Genomic DNA, 20,799 nt, shown 5'->3' on the forward strand with positions numbered 1-20,799 from the left:
GAAGATTTTTTTAATTGCCTCTTATCTGAATATTAGAAAAGTTACATGTACACTATCTGTTTTCATCTGTGATAATTTTAGCTTTATAATTTAACATATTTAAGCAATGTAACTGTGTCACTGTATTATCGTTGTCAAATAACTGAACACCTAACCAGATTTTTTAATTCTGTATCCCAGTCTTAGCTTGGTTTGTTTTTTTCTAGTTTTTCTACTGACAATAGCATTTTTTGCAAACCTAATATACAACATACACGCACATATCAAAACAGCAGGGCTCCCATCTGCAGCCATTTCCCTTACAGTGGTGATTGAGTGGACATACTGTATGAGAGAGAGGGGCGAAGTAATGCAGTTAATGTCATAAGTGAAATTCAGCCCACAAAATGATTTGGTGCATTTAGAAACATATCAAACAACATAACAACATAACAACATGTCCACAGATAGAAGATGGACAAGACTAGTGTACGACTGATTTAGTGAGACACAAATAACACAGTAATACTGTACGTTACTACAGCTTTCACAACTGTTGATGCACGGGGCATACATGTTGGATTTTTAGCTAGGGGTACTTGGTGGTTGCCAGAGTTCCGAGCTCAGAAATCTGAGGTCAGAAAATTTGGCTAGCTGGATCAACCGCGACCAAGAAAATGATAGCTCAGTGCTCAGTTACTGGGATTTTCACGCACACCCATTTCTAGGGTTTACAAAGAATGGTCTGAAAAAGGAAAAACATCCAGTATGCGGCAGTCCTCTGGGTGAAAATGCCTTGTTGATGCTAGAGGTCAGAGGAGAATGGGCCGACTGATTCCAGCTGATAGAAGATCAACTTTCACTCAAATAACCACTCGTTACAACCGAGGTATGCAGCAAAGCATTTGTGAAGGCACAACACGCACAACCTTGAGGCGGCTGGGCTACACCAGCAGAAGACCCCACCGGATACCACTCATCTCCACTAAAAATAGGAAAATGAGGCTACAATTTGCACGAGCTCACCAAAATTGGACAGTTGAAGACTCTAAAAATGTTGCCTGATCTGATGAGTCTCGAATTCTGTTGAGACATTCAGATGGTAGAGTCAGAATTTGGCGTAAACAGAACGAGAACATGGATCCGTCATGCCTTGTTACCATTGTGCAGGCTGCTGGTGGTGTAATGGTGTGGGGGATGCTATCCTATCAATATGGGCCAACATTTCTAAAGAATGCTTCCAGCATCTTGTTGAATCAATACCACAAAGAATTAAGGCAGTTCTGAAGGCGAAAGGGGGTCAAACACGGTATTAGTCAAACACGGTATTAGTATGGTGTTCCTAATAATCCTTTAGGTGAGTGTATATGCTAGCCTGATCTACAGTAAAACACACAAGAGCTCTTCAAAAACCCACCTCTCAAACTCTTTAGTCTACTTTTTTACTTGATGCTTCCACCAGTTACAAAAGCACAGATTGCTTACCACTCTCGTCTTCTCTCTGATTTTTTGGCTTAGTTTAACATCTCTCTTTCTGTCACAGCCCCCAGTTGCACAGATGAGAAAAACCAGAACCAGAAGGGATCCCCATCCCAGGACAAGGGAGTCACAGTGGTAGACACTCCCCAGCAAATAGCTGAGGAGGTGGGCACAGCTGGGAAATCAGACTCCTTGTGTGACCAGTCCAAGCCTCCCACAGAGACTTTGGTATCACTGACAACTGCCTGTGTTGTATCTGCTGTTGCTCAAACACTTTACAGATCTCACTTGCACAAGCACACAAGCGTGCATCTCACTTTTTCCTCTCTTGTCTTTCTCACCCACTTACTTGCTGCCTGTGTTGATATCAATTTTTCACCGCCAGATACACATGCCTTACTTGCAGGCAGGCATGCACACACACACACACACACACACACACACACACACACACACACACACACACACACAACTTTGCAAGAGGAGAGCAGCAGAAACTGGAGGTGTGGTTTTGTTGTTACTGTCTGATTTATCAGTGCTTGTCAGGGAATAGTGATTTGTCCATGATTTATGAGTCACTAGATTGTCTAAAGACCCCCCATCTAACAGACCTGTTGTCATAGTTTGATGATTGCCAAAGTATACAGTATAGTGCGAAACACACCACACACCGATTGTACAGCGTGAACTTGTCCATAAAACTACGAAAATCAAATGAAGTTTATTTGTTTTGCTGTGGTGACTGTCAGTGATACCAGCGATACGTCTGGAGGACAACCAAACATTTTAATCTCAGTAACTACTTACATCTCATACATATCTACAATCAATTTGACATTTACGCAGTGGATTGAGCCGTTAAACAACAAAAACATATCTTTTGTGCAATAGACCTATCAAAAAAGTTTGTTTTGGTAGCAACCTGCATGTGTTACAAATACTTTTTAATACAAAGTCTCTTCAACAAAATAACCCAACTGTGTAGTGACATCAATAGCAATGAGACATATTATGTCAGATCACATTGATCAGATCAGCAGCAGACCAGAATAAACAGCTATTCGTCAGGACTAAGACCACTGATCAAGACTTAGGGCAACGGGTCACTGATTAAAGGGCTGTTTTGCACCACAGGGACACACTCTAGTGATATAGATGCTCGGTAATGGTAAATTAATGGTAAAGACTCCTATAGTGTAATCTGTTTGGGACTTAAATACATGAAAAAAATTTTTTTATCAATGTGGCCTTCATTTTATTTATGGAGCTGTACCATAGTGTTATAGGAATTCATAACAACACAATCACTTGCTGCAAATTGTATGTATTAGGCTCTATTACAACTATAAGCACAACACTGGACAAATGAATACTGTTTATATGTGACTAATTTTCTGTTTTTGTAGAAAATGTCTTAATCTATTAGGGATTTTTGAAATTCTGTCCTTTCTGTTCAGTGAGATGGATTTGGGAGTTGCCACCCCTGATATAAACTTGGCTAACACACCCTCTGCCTTGTCTCTCCCATTGTGCCAAGCATGTGCTTCTGTCAAAGAGGGCAAAGTGCAGTTCTTTAAGATCTCTGCGTCTCTCTCTAAATATCAGCATTAGTAAAGTTTACAGCTACTGTGTATGTTCACGAAATAGCATCCATCTCATGTTGGCTGTGCATTTTATGGTGTTGTATGCCACATGCTGTATAATTTTGTCTTTTTTTGTAATGAGTGTATCTGTCTATCACTTTGTGTGTTGGTTTTGTGCACTGATTTTGTCTGTGTTTTACAGGGTCATAAGTATGTGTTGCAGGCAGAGGTGCTTTATAAAAGCTGGAATTTGGATGAATCTCAACTGGCTTTTGTCCATATGCTCAGAGACTTGGAGAAGAATGAAATGAGAGGTGCATACTTACATACATCACAAACCCAACATCAAACAGTCAGCTACACTCTCGCCCAAGTCGCCCAAGGGAAAGACCGGAAAGAAAGTCACAGTTTTTATTTTGCTCCCACATACATTTTTTTATTTTTTTATTTAGTAAAGTAACATGAATCTTGATCTGAACATCCAAATAAAATATGCATTATCATGCAGGGTTCAGATATCTGCAAATATCCCTATAATGGGTCAGCATTTTTATTTAACCATTTAAAAGTTTAATTCAAAATTTGAGCCCTGGGTTCTGAATGGATTTTCTGATATGGCCTTCATGTTTGTTTTTGCACAGCTTATTTTTGTGTTCGGTGTGAAATATTGCAGATACTAAGTAGGCAGTGTCAGGGGTTTGTTCTTTGCTTCCACTAGCCAGGGGTCTGTTAATCACAAGCCTAATGAAAGCCAAATTAATGCAGCTGCTTTCACAGATCACAGAATGTGATTTCTTGTGCCCACTGGTTGTTGGCTGAGGCAGTAATCCTGTCCTCTGCCACCAACTCTTCTTCCCTGCCTTTAATCATGCTGGACAAATTGGATCGATTGAAAAATCAGGGCTTTCAAATTTGCGGACGCTTCCTAAATATTCTGAGGGGATGAATTAATTGCGACACTGGTGGGTGTTGATGTGGAAGAGGTGCTGCATGGGTGACAATTTGCATGATTGCCTGAAAAGAGAGGCCAGCCTGCTCTCATTGAATTCTCATTCTCTTGTCTCTGTGGCTACAGACAAAAGTGCCCGTATTTACCCATTCAGTTTGCATGGCATGAAATCTGAGGAGAGTGTGTGTGTGTGTGTGTGTGTGTGTGTGTGTGTGTGTGTGTGTGTGTGTGTGTGTGTGTGTGCGCGTCTGTGTGGGAGGCAGTCCTAAACTAAAAAGCCAGATATCAGATGTATTTTGACTACAAAGGAAGACAATCCGTTGTTTACATATTTACTAAAGTAATTGTCACTTGCAAGATGAGCAGTAATGATTAGTCACTGCTTAGATATGCTGTGTGTTATCATGTAGTCATTTGCATGTGCTTTCTGTTCATCGTACGTGAGCATGTTAAAGCGTAACTCTCGCCAAAATGCAACCTAGGGTCTTTTTGTGAATGTACCCGAGTCAGACTTTAATTTAAAAGCATAATTAGGACGGAAACGCCTAAGATTTACCGTATTTTCGTTTTTCGGTCAAATGGCCTTTTGAATGGGAGTGCTAGGGGCACTTCTATGATAGCATCAAAATCACTAATTTTAAAACACTAAGAAGGCTCGACACAACATGAAACTTTGCTCGATATATCACCAGTGTCTACACATGAACTCGAGCATTGAGAACATTGTTTGTGTACATAGAGTTTACTAAAAAGAAAGGTTTTGAACAACTCACTGTAGCTGTTGCTTTTCTGGTCGCCGTCCATCTCGCAAGTCAAAAATAGTTGAGGGAGGAGAGTAAAGATGGAAAGCTCCTAAAGCTTAGTTCCATATAAATGCACGGATGATTTGTTGTTTTGTCGTTAGTGAAACACAATATTGACCTTATAGTTGAAAAAGGAGCCTCATATAAGAATGACATTTCCTCCTATGGAGTCCGTTCACTCGCATTCGGAGATCGACTATTTTTGACTGAAAAAATGGCAGATAGCGTAAACAACAACTGCTAACGTGAGTTGCTTAAAACCTTTCTTTTTAGTAAACTCTGTGTACACAAACAATGTTCTCAATGCTCGAGTTCATGTGTAGAGCCCCTGGTGATATATCGAGCAAAGTTTCATGTTGTGTCGAGCCTTCTTAGTGTTTTAAAAATAGTGATTTTGATGCTGTCATAGAAGTGCCCCTAGCACTCCCATTCAAAAGGCCATTTGACCGAAAACGAAAATACGGTGAATCTTAAAAGTGGCATTTCTGTCCCAATTATGCTTTTAAACAAAAGTTTGACTCGGGTACATTCACAAAAAGACCCTAGGTTGCATTTTGGCGAGAGTTATGCTTTAAGGTTTTTTCCCCCCCAACGTTTGTTTGGGTTTGTCCATGTGTGTACGTGTAGGCCAATGTCCACACAAACCTCCTGTGTGTTTTCCAATAAGCTTGTGAAAGTGGGTCAATGGGAAGTCAATTGAAGTTGGCTCTTGCCCCCTGGTGCCCTGGGAAATATCTTAGCAGGAAAGTGAATTAATTTCACCCAGTTTAACTCTGTCTCAGTGGTGAGGCTGTGCCCTTGATCATGCTCCCCACATGCTATATGGATACACACGCACTACATGCCACGCCAAGCTTTGAAACCGCTTAAACAAGCTGTTTAAAATGCTGCAGTCAAAATACTGTACTGCGCATGTTTAATGAATGCACATTTACCCATTTCTGCTTCAAACCCCAGTATATACTGTTAGAGCAGTCAGCAGCAGCTGTGCACGCTGTTATGGCAGCAGTTTACAATCACTTGCAAACCTTTTTAACATTTTCTTTATTGTGGTTTCAGGCTCTCCATGATAAAAAAAAGAAGCTTTTTTGATACACTGTAAAGTTTAGCCACCTGAAAATCAGTTTTCAATACATGTTTCAGCCTGAAATTACAAGATTTACAAGATTGATATTTAGATCCAATTGGAACATTGAATGTTTGTACGACTTGAGATAAGAGTAACTCAATGAGCATGCTCCAAAGCTGTTTGGGCAGAATGGCAGCGTGTCAGCTAAATGATGGATTATTATGCCTCTCTATTTCACAGGAGTGAAACTCATAGTTAATGCTTCATCTAAGCTGGGGGTTGTGTTCACTCTCGCTATAAAGTGCAACAGTGCCATCTAGCACACATGTTACCACACAACACATGCAGTGTTTGCCCACTTTGTAACACTCACACTTTAATGGGATTTAAATGTTTAAATGTAGAATAGCTGATGTTTATTGTGAAGATGAACGTACTCTAATGGACATGGTTTGTGTTTTAATTTTACACTATAATTAAATTGATCTAAACATGGCTAAGGTTTTGGCAAAGAAATGTTAATTTTGCACAAATGTAAGGTATGTTTGAACACTCCTAAATGCTCTCAGGTATCCATATTTTCCATATGTAATTATTACTGACTGTAATGTTAAATACATTTACGGTATGCTTGTCAAAGACATGTACAACTTCAGAATACTAAGGCATGCTGAAAAAATTTAAATGTTTAAAATCCCTTTTCAACTATAAAATATTTAATTAAGTGATAATAGTCGTGCTTTTGCATCACATAGTAATTAACACCAAGTTGCCAGTATTGATCACATACACAGCTGATGTTGTAGATGTGATAGAAGAAGTGAATCTACCTAATCTCTGTTTGCAAAATGCAGTATACAAGCTTGAGGACTTGAACCGTTCATCCACCACCGACACACCGCAGCATCGTGGGCAAAAATCTGACATACCCAAAGCCAACCGCAAAGGGGAAGTTGACAAGGAGAAGGGGAAGCCAGCTGCCAACTCTAAATCTGGCTCCAGGCAGGAAACGGTAATACTTCACTATAGAACACTATTATTATTATATTTATATATATATATATATATATATATATATATATATATATATATATATATATATATATATGAACTCAAAGGTGAGTTGTTGCAGAATAATTCTTTAACTAAATACCAGTGGTCGCCGGGTAGCCAAGGATACGTCTGAAAAGCTTTTCATCATATCTGCCAAATTGCATTGCCAAATGATTATTAGATTGCAAGAGGAAATTGTATTAGTGTTACATATGAAAACAATTCATTAAATGAGTTCTAGCCAGGCCAAATGCATATTGACATATTCCCTCAAACTAAAGGCCATGCACGGCTTTTTGAATCTTTATGTAAGTAAAAAAAATTTCCAAAGTCTATTTTCCACAGTATTCCATGTTAAGCAAGGTACAGTGGTACTGATAGAAGAATTACTAATATTAACCTTTTTCAGAGGAGGGTGTTGAGGCACTTCAGTTAAGAGTAAACTCTTAACTCCTCTTCACAGATTGTTAAACGCAGTCCTGACATCGCGTTTATAATTGTATTTATTTATTTGTTTTATCAGGCAGATCAGATTTACATATTTTATTGACTAATGTCAGTAATTGTTCTCTACTGCGCTACGTGTCAAATCTTGAAGACAATGAAATTTGAAAGGCAGATTTTCAGAAAAGTGGTCCCCATCAATAAATTTATATTTTTGAATATTGTTTTCTGCATTGGCAGCAGCACATAGTTCAAGGTAGAGGACATAATGATCTGTAAATAAAAGAACTAAAAATGATCTGTCATTTAGGATGAAGACAAGACAGCTAAACAGGACACATAATCCGGGCTGGCTGTGTACCAGACTGTTTGAGTGCCGGCTCAGTGAACGATACATTCTCATAATGTATTGTAGTACGGTGACCTTAAACTGAGATGTTTGTGTGCTTGAGCATGTGCAATATGTTTTCATCTGTGTGTGCTTTGTGTGTGTACATGTTTGTGCAGAGCCTTGACCTGACTAAGGCGAACTGGACTCTGCGTGTGGTCAGTGACAAGAGCAAAACTGAGAGCATTGAGGTGATGAAGGACACGGAGAGAATGGACCATATTAAAGCCATTAAAAAAGCCTGGGAAATGGCTGAACCAGGCCGCTGTGCTAAGGTAACCCAGAAGTTTTGATTTAATCTAATTACTTCTCAGTTAAAGTCCTTTTTAATGAAGTGTTTCCAATATTATCTGCTGTAGAAATGTGAAATGTATGATTTAGAAAATGTCTTTAAATACTATTCTATACACACACGCACACTGCAGACAGAATGTATGTCTTTTAGGCTTTAGAGTCTCGTCTCAAGTTTCTCAACCAACTCCAACATCAAGCAGGCGATGAAACAACCACAGATGGCGCAGAGAGCAGAGAGCCAGGTACCATACTCCTCATACACACACTTGCATATTGATTGTATCTGGGCACTTTCTGTTTCCACTACTTGAGACATTTTCTGATTGGTTCATTGACAGCTGCTTCCAGATCTGATCCTGGCACTGCTCTCAGTCCATTTAATCCACAGCTGACCGATGCCTCATGCTCCCATTCTCCCATGGACTACACTCCCTTCATCAGGTGCTCTGCCGCTCTTACACTCCTTCTTTTTCCATCTGTTTGGAATTATTATTATTATAAGACAGTACAAGTCTAAAGATAGAATGATAATTAAAGCAGATGGTAGCCGTCACACCATCATTTGTTAACATAGTTATATAGTCACATTGCAGGAGTATCACTATGGTTGGTACTGTAGAGCACTGTAACAGTCGTCTGTTCTAACACATTCATATATCTGTACTTAGAGGGCAGCAATGTAGAATAATACATACTGTAAACAACCAAGACAGACTCATCCTTTTTTCCTTCTTGAAGTATGCAGTCCAGTTGCCTAATGTAGTTGTTGGATCACTTTGCTTATCTAGCTTTATGAGCCTGAATTAAGTCTTAGCTGTGAGGACTGGTTGCACTAGGGGATTGTGCGTGTGTATTTTGAGTATGCATGTTGCTATGTTGGTGGACATACCAGCATCTGTATCCTCAGCAGATTGGTTCATAGCGTCTGCAGGACATTGCTAGTGATTTCATGTGTTTATGACCTTTGCTCCCATTGGTGCTGTGAACAGCAGTGTTACAAAGCTGTATACTTTGACTGGCCTGAAAGGGAAATGACTCCAGAGGACAGTGATTTATACTATGTAATGTATAGACATTAAGGGGAGGCTAAGTGGAGAAAAAGAAGAAAAAAAAGATTATTAAATGAAAAAATCTACCTCCAGATCAAATGTTCTCCATAAACTATTCTACTCTGGTACTCAAATTTGGCAATTGTATAATCATAATTATCTCTAATATCAATACACAGTTAGTTTCAGCTGAGTTCAGCTGATGAGTATGAGTATTCTGTGTAAAGTGTCAACTTTGGACTTTTGTCGGCGTCAGTGGTCTCAAGGGAGAAGTCTCCCTCAACGGTTTCCCTCAGAGTCTCCCATTGCTCTCCCTCACACTACCGCTCAATTAAAGTTTTTCAATTTTATTTATAGTGTCAAATCACAACAGGAGTTATCTCAGGACACTTTACAGATAGAGCAGGTCTAGACCGCACTTTATAATTTACAAAGACCCAACAATTTCTCCCCCAAGAACAAGCATCTCCCCTCCTCCCTCCATCTATCTCTCCCTCTGTCCGTCCCTCTCAGTGATAAATGGGATGACATTTGGATCTGTTAATTAGAGAGCTATTTCAGGACCCCAATGAGCTCGTCGCTCCAATGAGATGTGCCCCTCTTCCATCACCTCTCCATCCTTTCCTGCTGCGTGCGTTCGTGCATTCATGCGTGTGTCCGCACTTGTGTCCGTGTCCAGCTGCTAATGGCTGCTGACAGTGTGGCCTGCAATCCGAGCCGAGAGAGAGAGAGAGAGCCGAGAGAGAGAGAGAGATCCCGAGGAGTAGTCTATTAGAGGTGTCTGCAAAACACCTCTTTCGCACAACACCAGGTGCACCACAGGACACAAAATGGATTCACAGTCATGCACACACACACACACACACACACACACACACACACACACTCATGCATGCCATCTTTATAAATGGCATTATAACCTTAAAGAGGTTGAACAGGGCAATTTTCATTAAACCAAATGAACTCCATCATCACCTCCACTGGCCTACCCTCATTCATTTAGGTCAGCTTATAGGAAATAGGCAGCCATATTTAGCACTTTTAACTCTCTAACTCTTTGAATTCCTCCCTGTGTGCGTGCATGTGTGTCTGTGTGTGCGCTGCAGAGGGCTACCCCCAGTTATTTCTTTTTCTCAAACACATGTTGACAAAAGGCTTCACTCGTTCATTCCATGTATGTCTCCTCTTTCCACACACACACAAATACATGTTATTTAAATTAAACATCAAAAGGAAAAAATTAACAAATACGGTGGTTACAACCAGAACCAAATAGACCTCTCAGATATCAATCTGGATATACAACTTGGGATATGAGATGAGGCCTGGGACTGCCTATCTCTGCATTTATCTCCCACATTTTCATTTATATTCATCCTACCTTTGTCAACATTGTTAGTTGTCCTATCTCACAAAATAGCCTGTAGAATTTAATAACATTTACTATAGCTTGAGCTGATGATAGTTGTTTATATTGTATATCTGATCCTCCTAACATACTGTATACACATTGTATCAAGTTCTTGTGTACGTCTGTAGACGCCAAATGGATTTTCCAGTGCTGATGGACTCTCAGATAGAGGAGATCCGGCTGAGGGAGCGCCTAGAAAAGATCCAGACTTACCGGTTGGTCCGAGACAATGTGCTGGAGCATCAGAAGCAGCAGGAGCTCAACAGGAAGGAGCTAATGAGACACCAGCTGGAGATGTATGAGAACATTCAGGTCAGTTGAGACAGAGAGCGGACTGTGTGATATGTCTAAAGGTGAAGATGTAGACAGTAATAATAATGAGTTCTGCCTATTAAAGTAAAAGAGAGTTGGTCATTCTGTAGTCTCATTGCCAGACCTTCCTCTACAGCGCTGCGGAGTAGGGTCTGGCGAGTCCACACAGCATTCCGGGACAGGAGAAAAAGGTGCTTTGGTTTATTGGCATTTCTTTAAACCAATCACAATCGTCAGAGCAACGGCGCCTCAGCAAAAAAAGCCTCGGGAAGGAACTTGTTTTGGTGAAAGATGTGTACGTTCAAAAGTTGTTTTAGTCGTGAACAGAAAACTCAGATTAGACAGATAGTCTAGCTAGCTGTCTGGATTTACCCTGCAGAGATCTGAGGAGCAGTTAACCAGTCCTCATAAATCCACCAGAGTTTAAAATGCCAACACAAAGAAAGCGGAAGGTACCGGACATCCGGCTGAATTGAAAGACATCTGGCGGAATTTCCGGCGGCACCTGAACAATCCCGGAAGTGGAACATCGTTGATATAGACTAGTCATTCTTTAACTACTCTCTTTTTACCTCTCTGTCTTGTCTCCAGGCAGCCTTGTGGCAGCGGCGTAAGAAATTCCTTGATGCTTGCGAGGCATTTAGAAGCCGTCAGATGACGGTCACAAAAAAGGAAGTGGATGAGAAACAAGCTCTGGAGGAGGTCCAGCAGCCACTTGTAGAAAAAAAAATCTCCACCTCTGCTGCCACCCAGCAGCCCAACAAAGGTGCCAAGAATGCTGTCAAGAAGAAATGATGATCATTGGCACTAAGTTCCAGTCTCTATTCTCCTCAGCTGACTCTTCTCCACAAGTCTGTTTAAACACTGAAGAATCTTCATTTAATCACATGTAGCGTACACTTGATGATATAATACCTGACCAAAAGATTGTTGCTGCACCTGATTCAGAGCTGAATGCTTTTGCCTCTTGCTTATGTTTTTTTACTCTATTGAAACATGAAACTAAGGACTCTAAAAAATGTGTTTGTTTGTAATAATTTTTGTTTTCTACCAAATATGTTCATATCTTCATTTTTACTGTATTTTGTATCATTTAAAAAAAATATATTGTCCATAGCACACATCTATATCCTTAATCTTTCATTTATAACCTGTATTAACAGAGCCACTGTTGACCCACAAAAGCAATCTTTGTAGCTTTTGTTTATTTCCATTTAAATATATAGAATATAATAAACCTTACTGGCTTTGTGCATTGTTCATTGCACTGAGAATGTCAAGCCATCTCACTTGCAATGCATGGCTTTGACTTTTTTGATGCCCAGAATGCCTGATTATATTCCACAAATCTTTTGTTTTCTTTAAGGTCACTGTATTGACTCTACGACTCAAAGCAAGCTGGATACAGCCAGCCACCCACAGGCTGTATGTAGGAGGGGTACTGATTCATTAATAAATATTCCTTCTGATTGAAGCCCACACGGGTCCATTCCTACAAGACAAAGTGTTTAGAAAATGCAACATAGGTAGGTGGCAAATCTTTTCAGCAACATGGCTACTATCGATTACCATGATCCTTAAGGTTGAAGTGAATATATTTAAAAACAGATGGTTAGGTTTCTAATACGCATACCGGTTGATCAATCAGGTGTTTCTTTGTCAAATGAATTTGACATAGTAAAGTAAGTGCCCTTTCTTTTAGCTTAGTATTCTGAGTGCATCTAGTTGCTCTCCATCCCTCAGAGAGGCAGCTGGCCAGCTGAGGAATGGGACTCTAAATTGGAAATGAAAGGGAAGAGGCTGCCATCTAGTGGCTGTGGACACAAATACATTTTCATTACCATTCCTGCACTATGCTGTTTTCATAGCTGACAATAATGAATAGTTCAATTTTGTGCTGCGGCATGAAGGAAATTATTATTTTTGCTGTGTGTGTTGAAGTGTGTAGATGTGCGTGCGTGTACAAGATAGCAGGGTGAGAGGAATTATTTGTGCCTGCTTGTATGTGTGTGCATGTGCAAAGTCATCCTGCAGTAATCCACTCCTGCTCTATAGCTTTTGTACTCTGCTGCTGACAATTGGTTTATTAAAATTCTTCTTTGTAAGGAATGATTTCCTTTCATTATGATATTGGAATTAAATTAGGAATATACAACAAATGAATCCGGACTCTTATAAGGAAGCTGTAGACACACACAAGCAAACTTTAACACTAATTGTTTCTCTGTGAGCACAAATTGTTTAATATAAATGTTTCCACCTGGTGCTGCTCTGCTCTGCATGTGTGTATTTTTTCTGCTTATAAAGGTGTGCTGCTGCGTGATGTGTATTTGCACATTGAATTTTGAGTGTCTGTTCAGTCTGTAAGGCTAGCCACTATTTCTACTCTTGTAACTGCATGACAGAGATAATCCTGAAAGCCTTGTTCCTGGCACAGAACATTTTCTCTTGACTCTGCACTGTTCCCTCTCGCCCAATTCCTTCCTCCCCTTCTAAAACATTAGCTGTTTGCTGTTTTCCGTACCCCTAAACCTGCCCTCCTCCTCTGTGCATGACGTATAGTTGTTGAGTGTAAGTATGTCGCACCATTCTGTTGTTAGAGAGATCACACAACACCCTAATTGGCAGTGACGTGTTTGTATTAACGGAGAGGCTGTTTCTTAATTGGCAGCTGTTGGCTGGTGGTTTGATGCAAATGTGTTGTGAGCGACAGAAGAACTCTGGTGTAACCTTGAAAACGTGGGGACAGTTGGTTTTTGTGTGTGTATGTGTGTGTGTGTAATTGTGTGTGTGCATTTGACTTCCCACAAGTAATAAGAAAATATTTGATCCTTAAATGGACCCGCATAGAGGGATGATGAAATTAAGTGAAAGTAGATACACATTCCCTGAGTGGAGTGGAGACTGTGGTGGCTCTTTAATTCACTTTCCATTTTAGAGGTAATAATGTCTTCATCAATTTCTTTGCTTTTACTTTTGTGAATGACAAGAAGGACATTCTAACTACCAGGAACTGCCTGTGTATTCATGGTTTTCGCTCTTCATTTCAATGGCAACATCTCTGTCAAATACCTACTGTTGTTTTTCAGTGAGCTATGGTGCTGTCCTTTCCCATTTTCCTCAAATCTCATGTGGCTCAGTATCATAAAGACAGCTAGCCTGACTCCAGGAGATCACTGGCCTGGCCAGGAAATAGTTAAAGCATGTCAATCTTTGTGAAACCATAAGTTGATGTTTTTACATCATAAGTTTTGTGGGGATTAAACTAATGAGATATAAAATGATAATTAGTCAGCTTTAGAGGTGGACTTTGTAACCTGTGGACAGAGCCAGGCTAGCTGTTTCCCCCTGCTTCCAATCTGTATGCTAAATTTAGCTAATCCTGACTGTAGCTTCATATGAGAGTGGTATTGATCCCTTCATCTAACTCTCAGCAAGAAAGCAAGTAAGCATATTTCCCAAAATGTTGAACTATTCCTTTAAGTGTACCTCTCTGAATTATGCACTAGCCAGTGATGTTCTTCCATAAAAAGGGTAGGCTTGTTTTGCACTTAATCTATATATCTGTATAGTCTGCAAAGAATATGCAGCACCCTTCAAGTCTTCAAGAGCCTTATGCTCAGTTAGCTCCTTTTCATTCACCTTTCTCTGTGCATTCCCCCACACATCAATAAACACACACATACACACATCCAGACACAAACATGCACTTCCAGCTGCCACGGGGTGGATACAGGGTCCTTTGGCTTATTGGCTCAACATGCTGCAGCCTTGTCACATTGTTGTTTCTCTCTCCCTCTGGGACTGGATGTCTCTGGAGGTCCATCCTCAGAGCCTGCTATGCTGATAAAAGACAAATGAGCAAGACTTGATCCTGTGCTGCTGTAGCTAAGACTCAGCTCAGACGATAGGGAGCAAAAGGCCAAGCCTTTACTGTATGTTGACCGAACGATAGCGCTGAAGGGGGAAAAGGTGAGGACTCACAGATTGACGTTCAGGCTTTACTGCAGTAATCCAAAACCCCTGTAACTCTGTCTCTAACACACACACACACACACACACACACACACACAAGCCCGGACTTGCAGACAGAAATGCTGACCTGGTTGCAGCCTCACTCTTGTAACCCATCTATTTCCCTCCCCTGCCTCACCTTGCATTGGCTTCGCATTCTCTTTACTCTTTTTTGGTCTACTCTCCAGCAACGCCATCTCTCTCTTCAGCCAACACAAGGCAGCTCTGCAGACACCAAGGGGGGGAGATGTGAAAATCAAATAATCAGTCTGTAGAAGTTCACAAAAAAACTGCAACACTTCAGTTTCAGAGGTGCTGAGTGAATAAAGCACTGAACACAAGGTCATCATCACCATAGAAAAACGGTACCTGTCATCAGATTTAAGAGACCAACTGTAAAGCGTGAGAAATCCTGTGTAAGAATGTGTTCTATCGTAACTTACTGTGTACAGATTAGCTTTCTTATTGTATCTTCCTTATTTCCCTACAGCCCTCACTTATCAATGTCTACAACCGCCCCCCGGACTACCAGTTAATACTGTGTAAAGATTATTCCTATTTGAAGGTCAGACCGAGTCAATATTTTAGCAGGGCTGAGGAAGCACATGCCGGGATATAATGTCTGTGGTCCACTTAAAGATTTGACAGTACCCAAATCACCAGTATATCCATTTCAACATATGTCATAAGACATACTGGACTCCTCAGAAGAGATAAGTCTCTAAAGTCATTCACACTCCCTATTGCACGTTCTGTCAACCTGAACAAACTGGAACTTTCCTGCATATGGTCTGGGAGTGTGAACAGGTGCATGAGTTCTGGAATAAAACAACATCAATAATATCTGATGTGATAGGATGTTGAATCCCTACTGATCCGATTGTTTTGTTACTTAATGACGACTCTAAAATACACCTGCTTGGGAGACAGAGGAAGGTTTGGCTAGCTGGCTCAACTGCAACAAAGAAAATGCAACTCGCTTTGTATAAAACAGTGGTTGGCGTACTTTCTAGACATAGTTATGCTTGAGCTCTCTACAGCAAACAACAACAAAGCTAAATCATCAACTATCAACTTATGGAAAAGCGCAGCAGCACAAATATCAGTCCTAATGACCTCAGCGTCACAAGAACTAGAGGAGAGTGATTAGGCAAGGTGTGATTATTTTCCTCGAGACCGCAGAGGGTGGGGGGTGGGAAAGGGTTGTTGTTCTTGTTCAGTTTGTGTTGCTCTGTTCTGTATGTTTACATATTAAAAAAACAAAAACAAATTGATCTTAAAAAAATTATTTGACAGTGACAGCAGAGATAGGCAAGTTGCTTTTCACAGCACAGGCCTGGTTGACAGCTGTCGCTCACTCAGCATAACGCTACACAATTTTTACAGTGGAGAGATCAAGGGATTGTGTGTATGTGTGGGCACATTGCTGTATGTGTGTGTGTGTGTCCAGAAATAGTGATCAAAGTTGGCTTTTGCATTCGAGCTGTCCTCTGGGATATTTTAGTCCCTACTACATCCCCTGACAGTTATACTAACTACTACTGATATCAGGGAACTTCTTTTGGTGGCTGCTGTTGTGTTTCGAAGTTGCACATGTCCATAGTTATTATAGAGAAGTCACTGTGGTTGTCAGGATGCAGCTGATGTAACTTCCTGTTGTGCCACAGCCTGTCCAAAGTGTTTATTTCAAAAGATCTTTGAATGGTGATTTAAACTGCTCCAGATGTGGTTATCTTTGTGTTTGTAGCTGTATATAAGGAACACTTTTGTTTAGCACAGCCCTAATCATGCATCATTTGATGTCACTGCTTCACAGCTCTGCCTCAGCTGATAGGTGGATACAGGGTAAGATAATAGATAGCTGGATGGAAGGATACACACAATTTCCTTAAAAAACATCATAGCGACTGCTTGAATCACAACCTAATTGCCTTGTGTTGGAGATAATTGCATTAATTCAGCGGTGCAGACTCAGTATACACAGCAGAGCCAGGAGGTGTCAGGTTGCCAATAAAACAAGAGTCATCCCACTTTATTGGGTTGTGCAATAGCTTTTGCCAATCACAGGGGATAATTGTGCGGCATAATTCATCATCAGATGCTACAGAATGAGAGGAGTCCTGGGTAAGCTGGCTCACCATCATGCCACTGTAGTCCTGTAGGAAAAAAAATGTAACTTTCCTCAGAATCCTCTTTTCAGTTGTAATTTCTCAGCACTATTGTGTTTGGCTTCAGATTCCTTTTTAATTTGAACACATCAGCTCATGATTCTTTCCTGAAAGACATTCACCTCTAATGTGTGGACAGAAAGGACTCCTAGCAGTTCAGCGACACAGGCATGGTCATGGTGAAGGGCTAATTTGATACAATGAATTGATTAGAGCTGAAACCAACAGGGTGTGGCTGTACAAGGGAGATATCAATAACCTGTCCTGTGCTCAGCATTGATTATTGCTATCTTAGATATGTAACAGGACAGGAGACTTGTCCCACACACACACACACACACACACACACGCGCACACACACACACACACACACACACACACACACACGCATACATGCGCGCATCCACGCACACACACACACACACACACACACACACACTCCCTTTGAGCCTAATTTTCCTTGCATTTATAACCATATGTATGTGTAATTAGTTAAGCGGGTAGTAATACTTTGAGGTCCCTGTTCAACCTAATACCAGTAAAATCATGGTAGCCTTTGCTTTCTTTGACTGTATTGGATTTCCCCTCTGCTCCCTCAAACGACTGAGACTTATAGTAGTGGTCTTGACTCATTGAGTCAGTGACATTGAACTGAGGACGAAATGCTCCTTCACCTCCCATGTCTCTTTCTTCAATCTCCGGATGACTGGTGTATGAAACTTAATTTTGGCTGCACGCCGACTGCAGCTTCTTTCTAAGAATCTGTCCTCCCAGTCGCCTGTGTCACTGGCATTCATCTGCTTGTGTGTGTGTGTGTGTGTGTGTGTGTGTGTGTGTGTGTTTGTGTGTGTGTGTGGGGGCTGATTATTGTAATTGATACCAGCTGTGCTGCCCCAAGTAAAGACAAGCTGACGTTGTGTCACGTCCATCTCTTGAGCTGTTTTCACAAACATGCCTGCGATCGCTGCGGGACGTATGACTTTATGACCTTGAAAGCTGATCCAGCAACATGTCTAGCTGGTTTTACACGCCTCTCTTCTCTCACACGTTTGTCAAAAATGAGTTGTGATGCCAGGATCATAAACTCATGCTTCTGTAAGACTCCAGCATTTGATTAGGAGTGCTATGGACGTGATGAGGGCTTTATGGTATTGTCAATTTCTTCACCCCCATCTCCTCATCTCTATTATCCTCCCATCAATATTTATAAGCCCTTATGTAACCATAATGACTGGTAGGTGGGTGGGGGGGAAGGAATCTGTGGACGCATCTACATGTGTGTTGCAGGGGGAATGTTTGACATTGAAAGCATCCTCTTATTTAACCAGGCAGAGACAATCAAGTGTTCTCTCAAGGGCATTGACTCATTAACTTGCTACCCCTCTGGGATGTGTGTGTGTGTGTGTGTGTGTGTGTGTGTGTGTGTGTGTGTGTGTGTGTGTGTGTTGTACATATTTTTGTCAGCTTGGTATGTTTCTCCCTCTGTCTTGTGAGTGCACTGCACATTCTTGTGAGAAACATCTTGCGTGAGCACCTTCTGCTTGTTCCTTTTAATCACAAGCCCCCCAGCATACAGTATGTGTGCAGGAGCTATATGTGTGATGATACTGTATGTCCTCTCACTTGTTAGCTACAGTTAGTGCTATACTGCATACACTTGCTGCATAAGGACACAGTGGTTGAATGCGGCAGGAAGCCCTAAGCTCAGGTGTGCTATGATTTGCTTGATTAACTACAGCTGTCAGTGAGGGCGGAAGGTCCTTGTCCCTCCAGTCCTTCTGCATGACAGGCAGACGCCCCGACTCTCTGCGACTTGCTGTTGTCCCCTGTGTCCCCCTGGGTTTTTCACTTTCTCCAGACAGCACAGGGACTTGCTGCTAGAGGGTCAAACAGGGCTGACTGTGATGCCGAGCTCTGTTAGATGGATCTGTCTTGAGTGTATGCCAGTGCGACAAGGTCTATCCCTGTTAGGTTATCTGTTAGAATTTAATTGGCTAAAATCCTCAAGAGGTGAAACGTCTGTGTTTAAGGACATTTATTCCCAGTTCATATGTACATTGTTGTGAGCATTGCCTGTTGCTGTGACTCCAAATGTATTTTTGTCTAGCTTTGTTTATATTTGTTTAAATCATTAAAGATACAGAATTACATAAAGAAATGGAAATAGAATGCAATTCAACTACATTCTTATATAGTCAGAGAACATACAATCCTATACTCTAAAATCAGAGTGATGAGATACATGTAGATGCATGTATATGAAGTATGTAGATGCATATTCATACTCTATGCAAACATCTGTGTAATGTATGCAAATGTGCATGTGTAGGTTGCTGTTTTCATTCTGCAGTCTGCTGTCCAACAATACACTTTACCCTCTGCTGCACCACTGTGTCTTCAAAACTAGAGGGAAGAAATGCATACAATATACATTAAAATTAGCTGGAGTGTGTTTTTTTCCGTGTTAACTGGTTAACTCAGCATTGCCTTTAACAGTCTTGTGCTACTGCTGATGTTTACTGTATGCCCAGTGGGCATTATGCTAGCACACTAGCTGCTTGATACAGTCAGTCATAGTTATCATGTTGTAGATGCTCCTGGCTCATCCACACTCACCTAGCATTAACACTGGATTAGTGCTCCGCTCGTGTGCATGGCAGCTAATATTAGTAGGTAGAAGCAGAGTACTTCAGTGTGTCTTTGCAACTCTTGTACTTAAGACCATTGTTCTACACTTACATTTTCAAGCAAACAAAAATATGACAGCTTATGAAATGAAACCATCATCATTATATCTGTATGGCTTAAAGACCTTTGGTCAAATGAACAGATATTACCATATCACCTTGACTTTACATGGGATTAACACCTCTGCTTGACCACCCCCCTCTCTCTTCTCTCTCTTTCCTTCTGTCCTGCTCTCTTTACAAAAAAACAAAGAAAATGACACTAATACGCCTCAGTGGAAAGCCTTATCAAAGAGCACAAACACAGCAGTCAGACTCAAAATACAACACACACACATACATACAATGCAGCCAGATGAATGGCCCTGGCCACAACACAATGGTGCTAAATTAAATCACTGATGTCAGAGTCGCCAAAAGCCCTCCCCTCCAACATCACTCACTCACTCACTCACTCACTCACTCACTCACATGCAAGGACTGACTAATAAGGACCTCTTTGTTTGCCTGTATAATGTATTCTGTATCAGGCGATTTTAGTAGGGTTTTGAAGGTGTGTATGGTCAATTTCAATTCATTATACAAATCAGGATTGTTCTCAAGCCACCCTGATTGCTGAATTAATAATTTGCTCCCTGGTCCTCTTCATATCTTTTTTTGTCTTTTATTCAATAGCATCTTCATTTCGTTGATGCATCCTTTACATCAGCTGCGTCTCAACAAAGGACTGCTTATGTGGAAACACATACAGACAAGCTCATATAATCAACATTGGTTATTACAATATCCTCCTATGGTGGACATAGAAATGCCCTTTTTTGGACTTTCTCCAGGTTAGGCTTAGCATCAGGTGTTGTTAGCAAGAGCGCAAACACAAGCTATTACTTCTGCCGCTGCACCCCTGTCCTTGCTGCCGGCGGCAACCTGTCGAAGATGAGCGTGCAAACAGCCCAAACAGGTGGCTACGTCAGTGTCACTCAAGCATGAGCAGCCTCAGCTGAGCTTGTCATGGCGTGTACTTTTCATCTGTGACATTACAAACATACACAGCTGCACTGAGGTTCTGAACTCTACTCACTTAAGCTTTAAAGGGAAACATAACCAGGGATGAAGTTGT

At 41.0% G+C, this 20,799-nt stretch overlaps 1 protein-coding gene across 2 annotated transcripts in view; it reads left to right on the forward strand.

Annotated features, from left to right (window-relative positions):
* The window catches only part of adgb (androglobin), a 41,405-nt gene extending 29,164 nt beyond the window's left edge, over positions 1-12,241 (forward strand). For both annotated transcript variants that reach the window (XM_078274043.1, XM_078274044.1), the window contains 8 exons: positions 1,523-1,623; positions 3,244-3,355; positions 6,717-6,874; positions 7,867-8,022; positions 8,193-8,283; positions 8,380-8,482; positions 10,630-10,813; positions 11,405-12,241. In XM_078274043.1, the coding sequence (XP_078130169.1) occupies positions 1,523-1,623; positions 3,244-3,355; positions 6,717-6,874; positions 7,867-8,022; positions 8,193-8,283; positions 8,380-8,482; positions 10,630-10,813; positions 11,405-11,608 (1,109 nt within the window). In that variant the 3' untranslated portion in view covers positions 11,609-12,241. The remainder of the gene's footprint in view (positions 1-1,522; positions 1,624-3,243; positions 3,356-6,716; positions 6,875-7,866; positions 8,023-8,192; positions 8,284-8,379; positions 8,483-10,629; positions 10,814-11,404) is intronic.
* Positions 12,242-20,799: the final 8,558 nt, after the last annotated feature.

Source organism: Sander vitreus, chromosome 18 (genome assembly GCF_031162955.1).
Source record: "Sander vitreus isolate 19-12246 chromosome 18, sanVit1, whole genome shotgun sequence".
Taxonomy (NCBI): domain Eukaryota; kingdom Metazoa; phylum Chordata; class Actinopteri; order Perciformes; family Percidae; genus Sander; species Sander vitreus.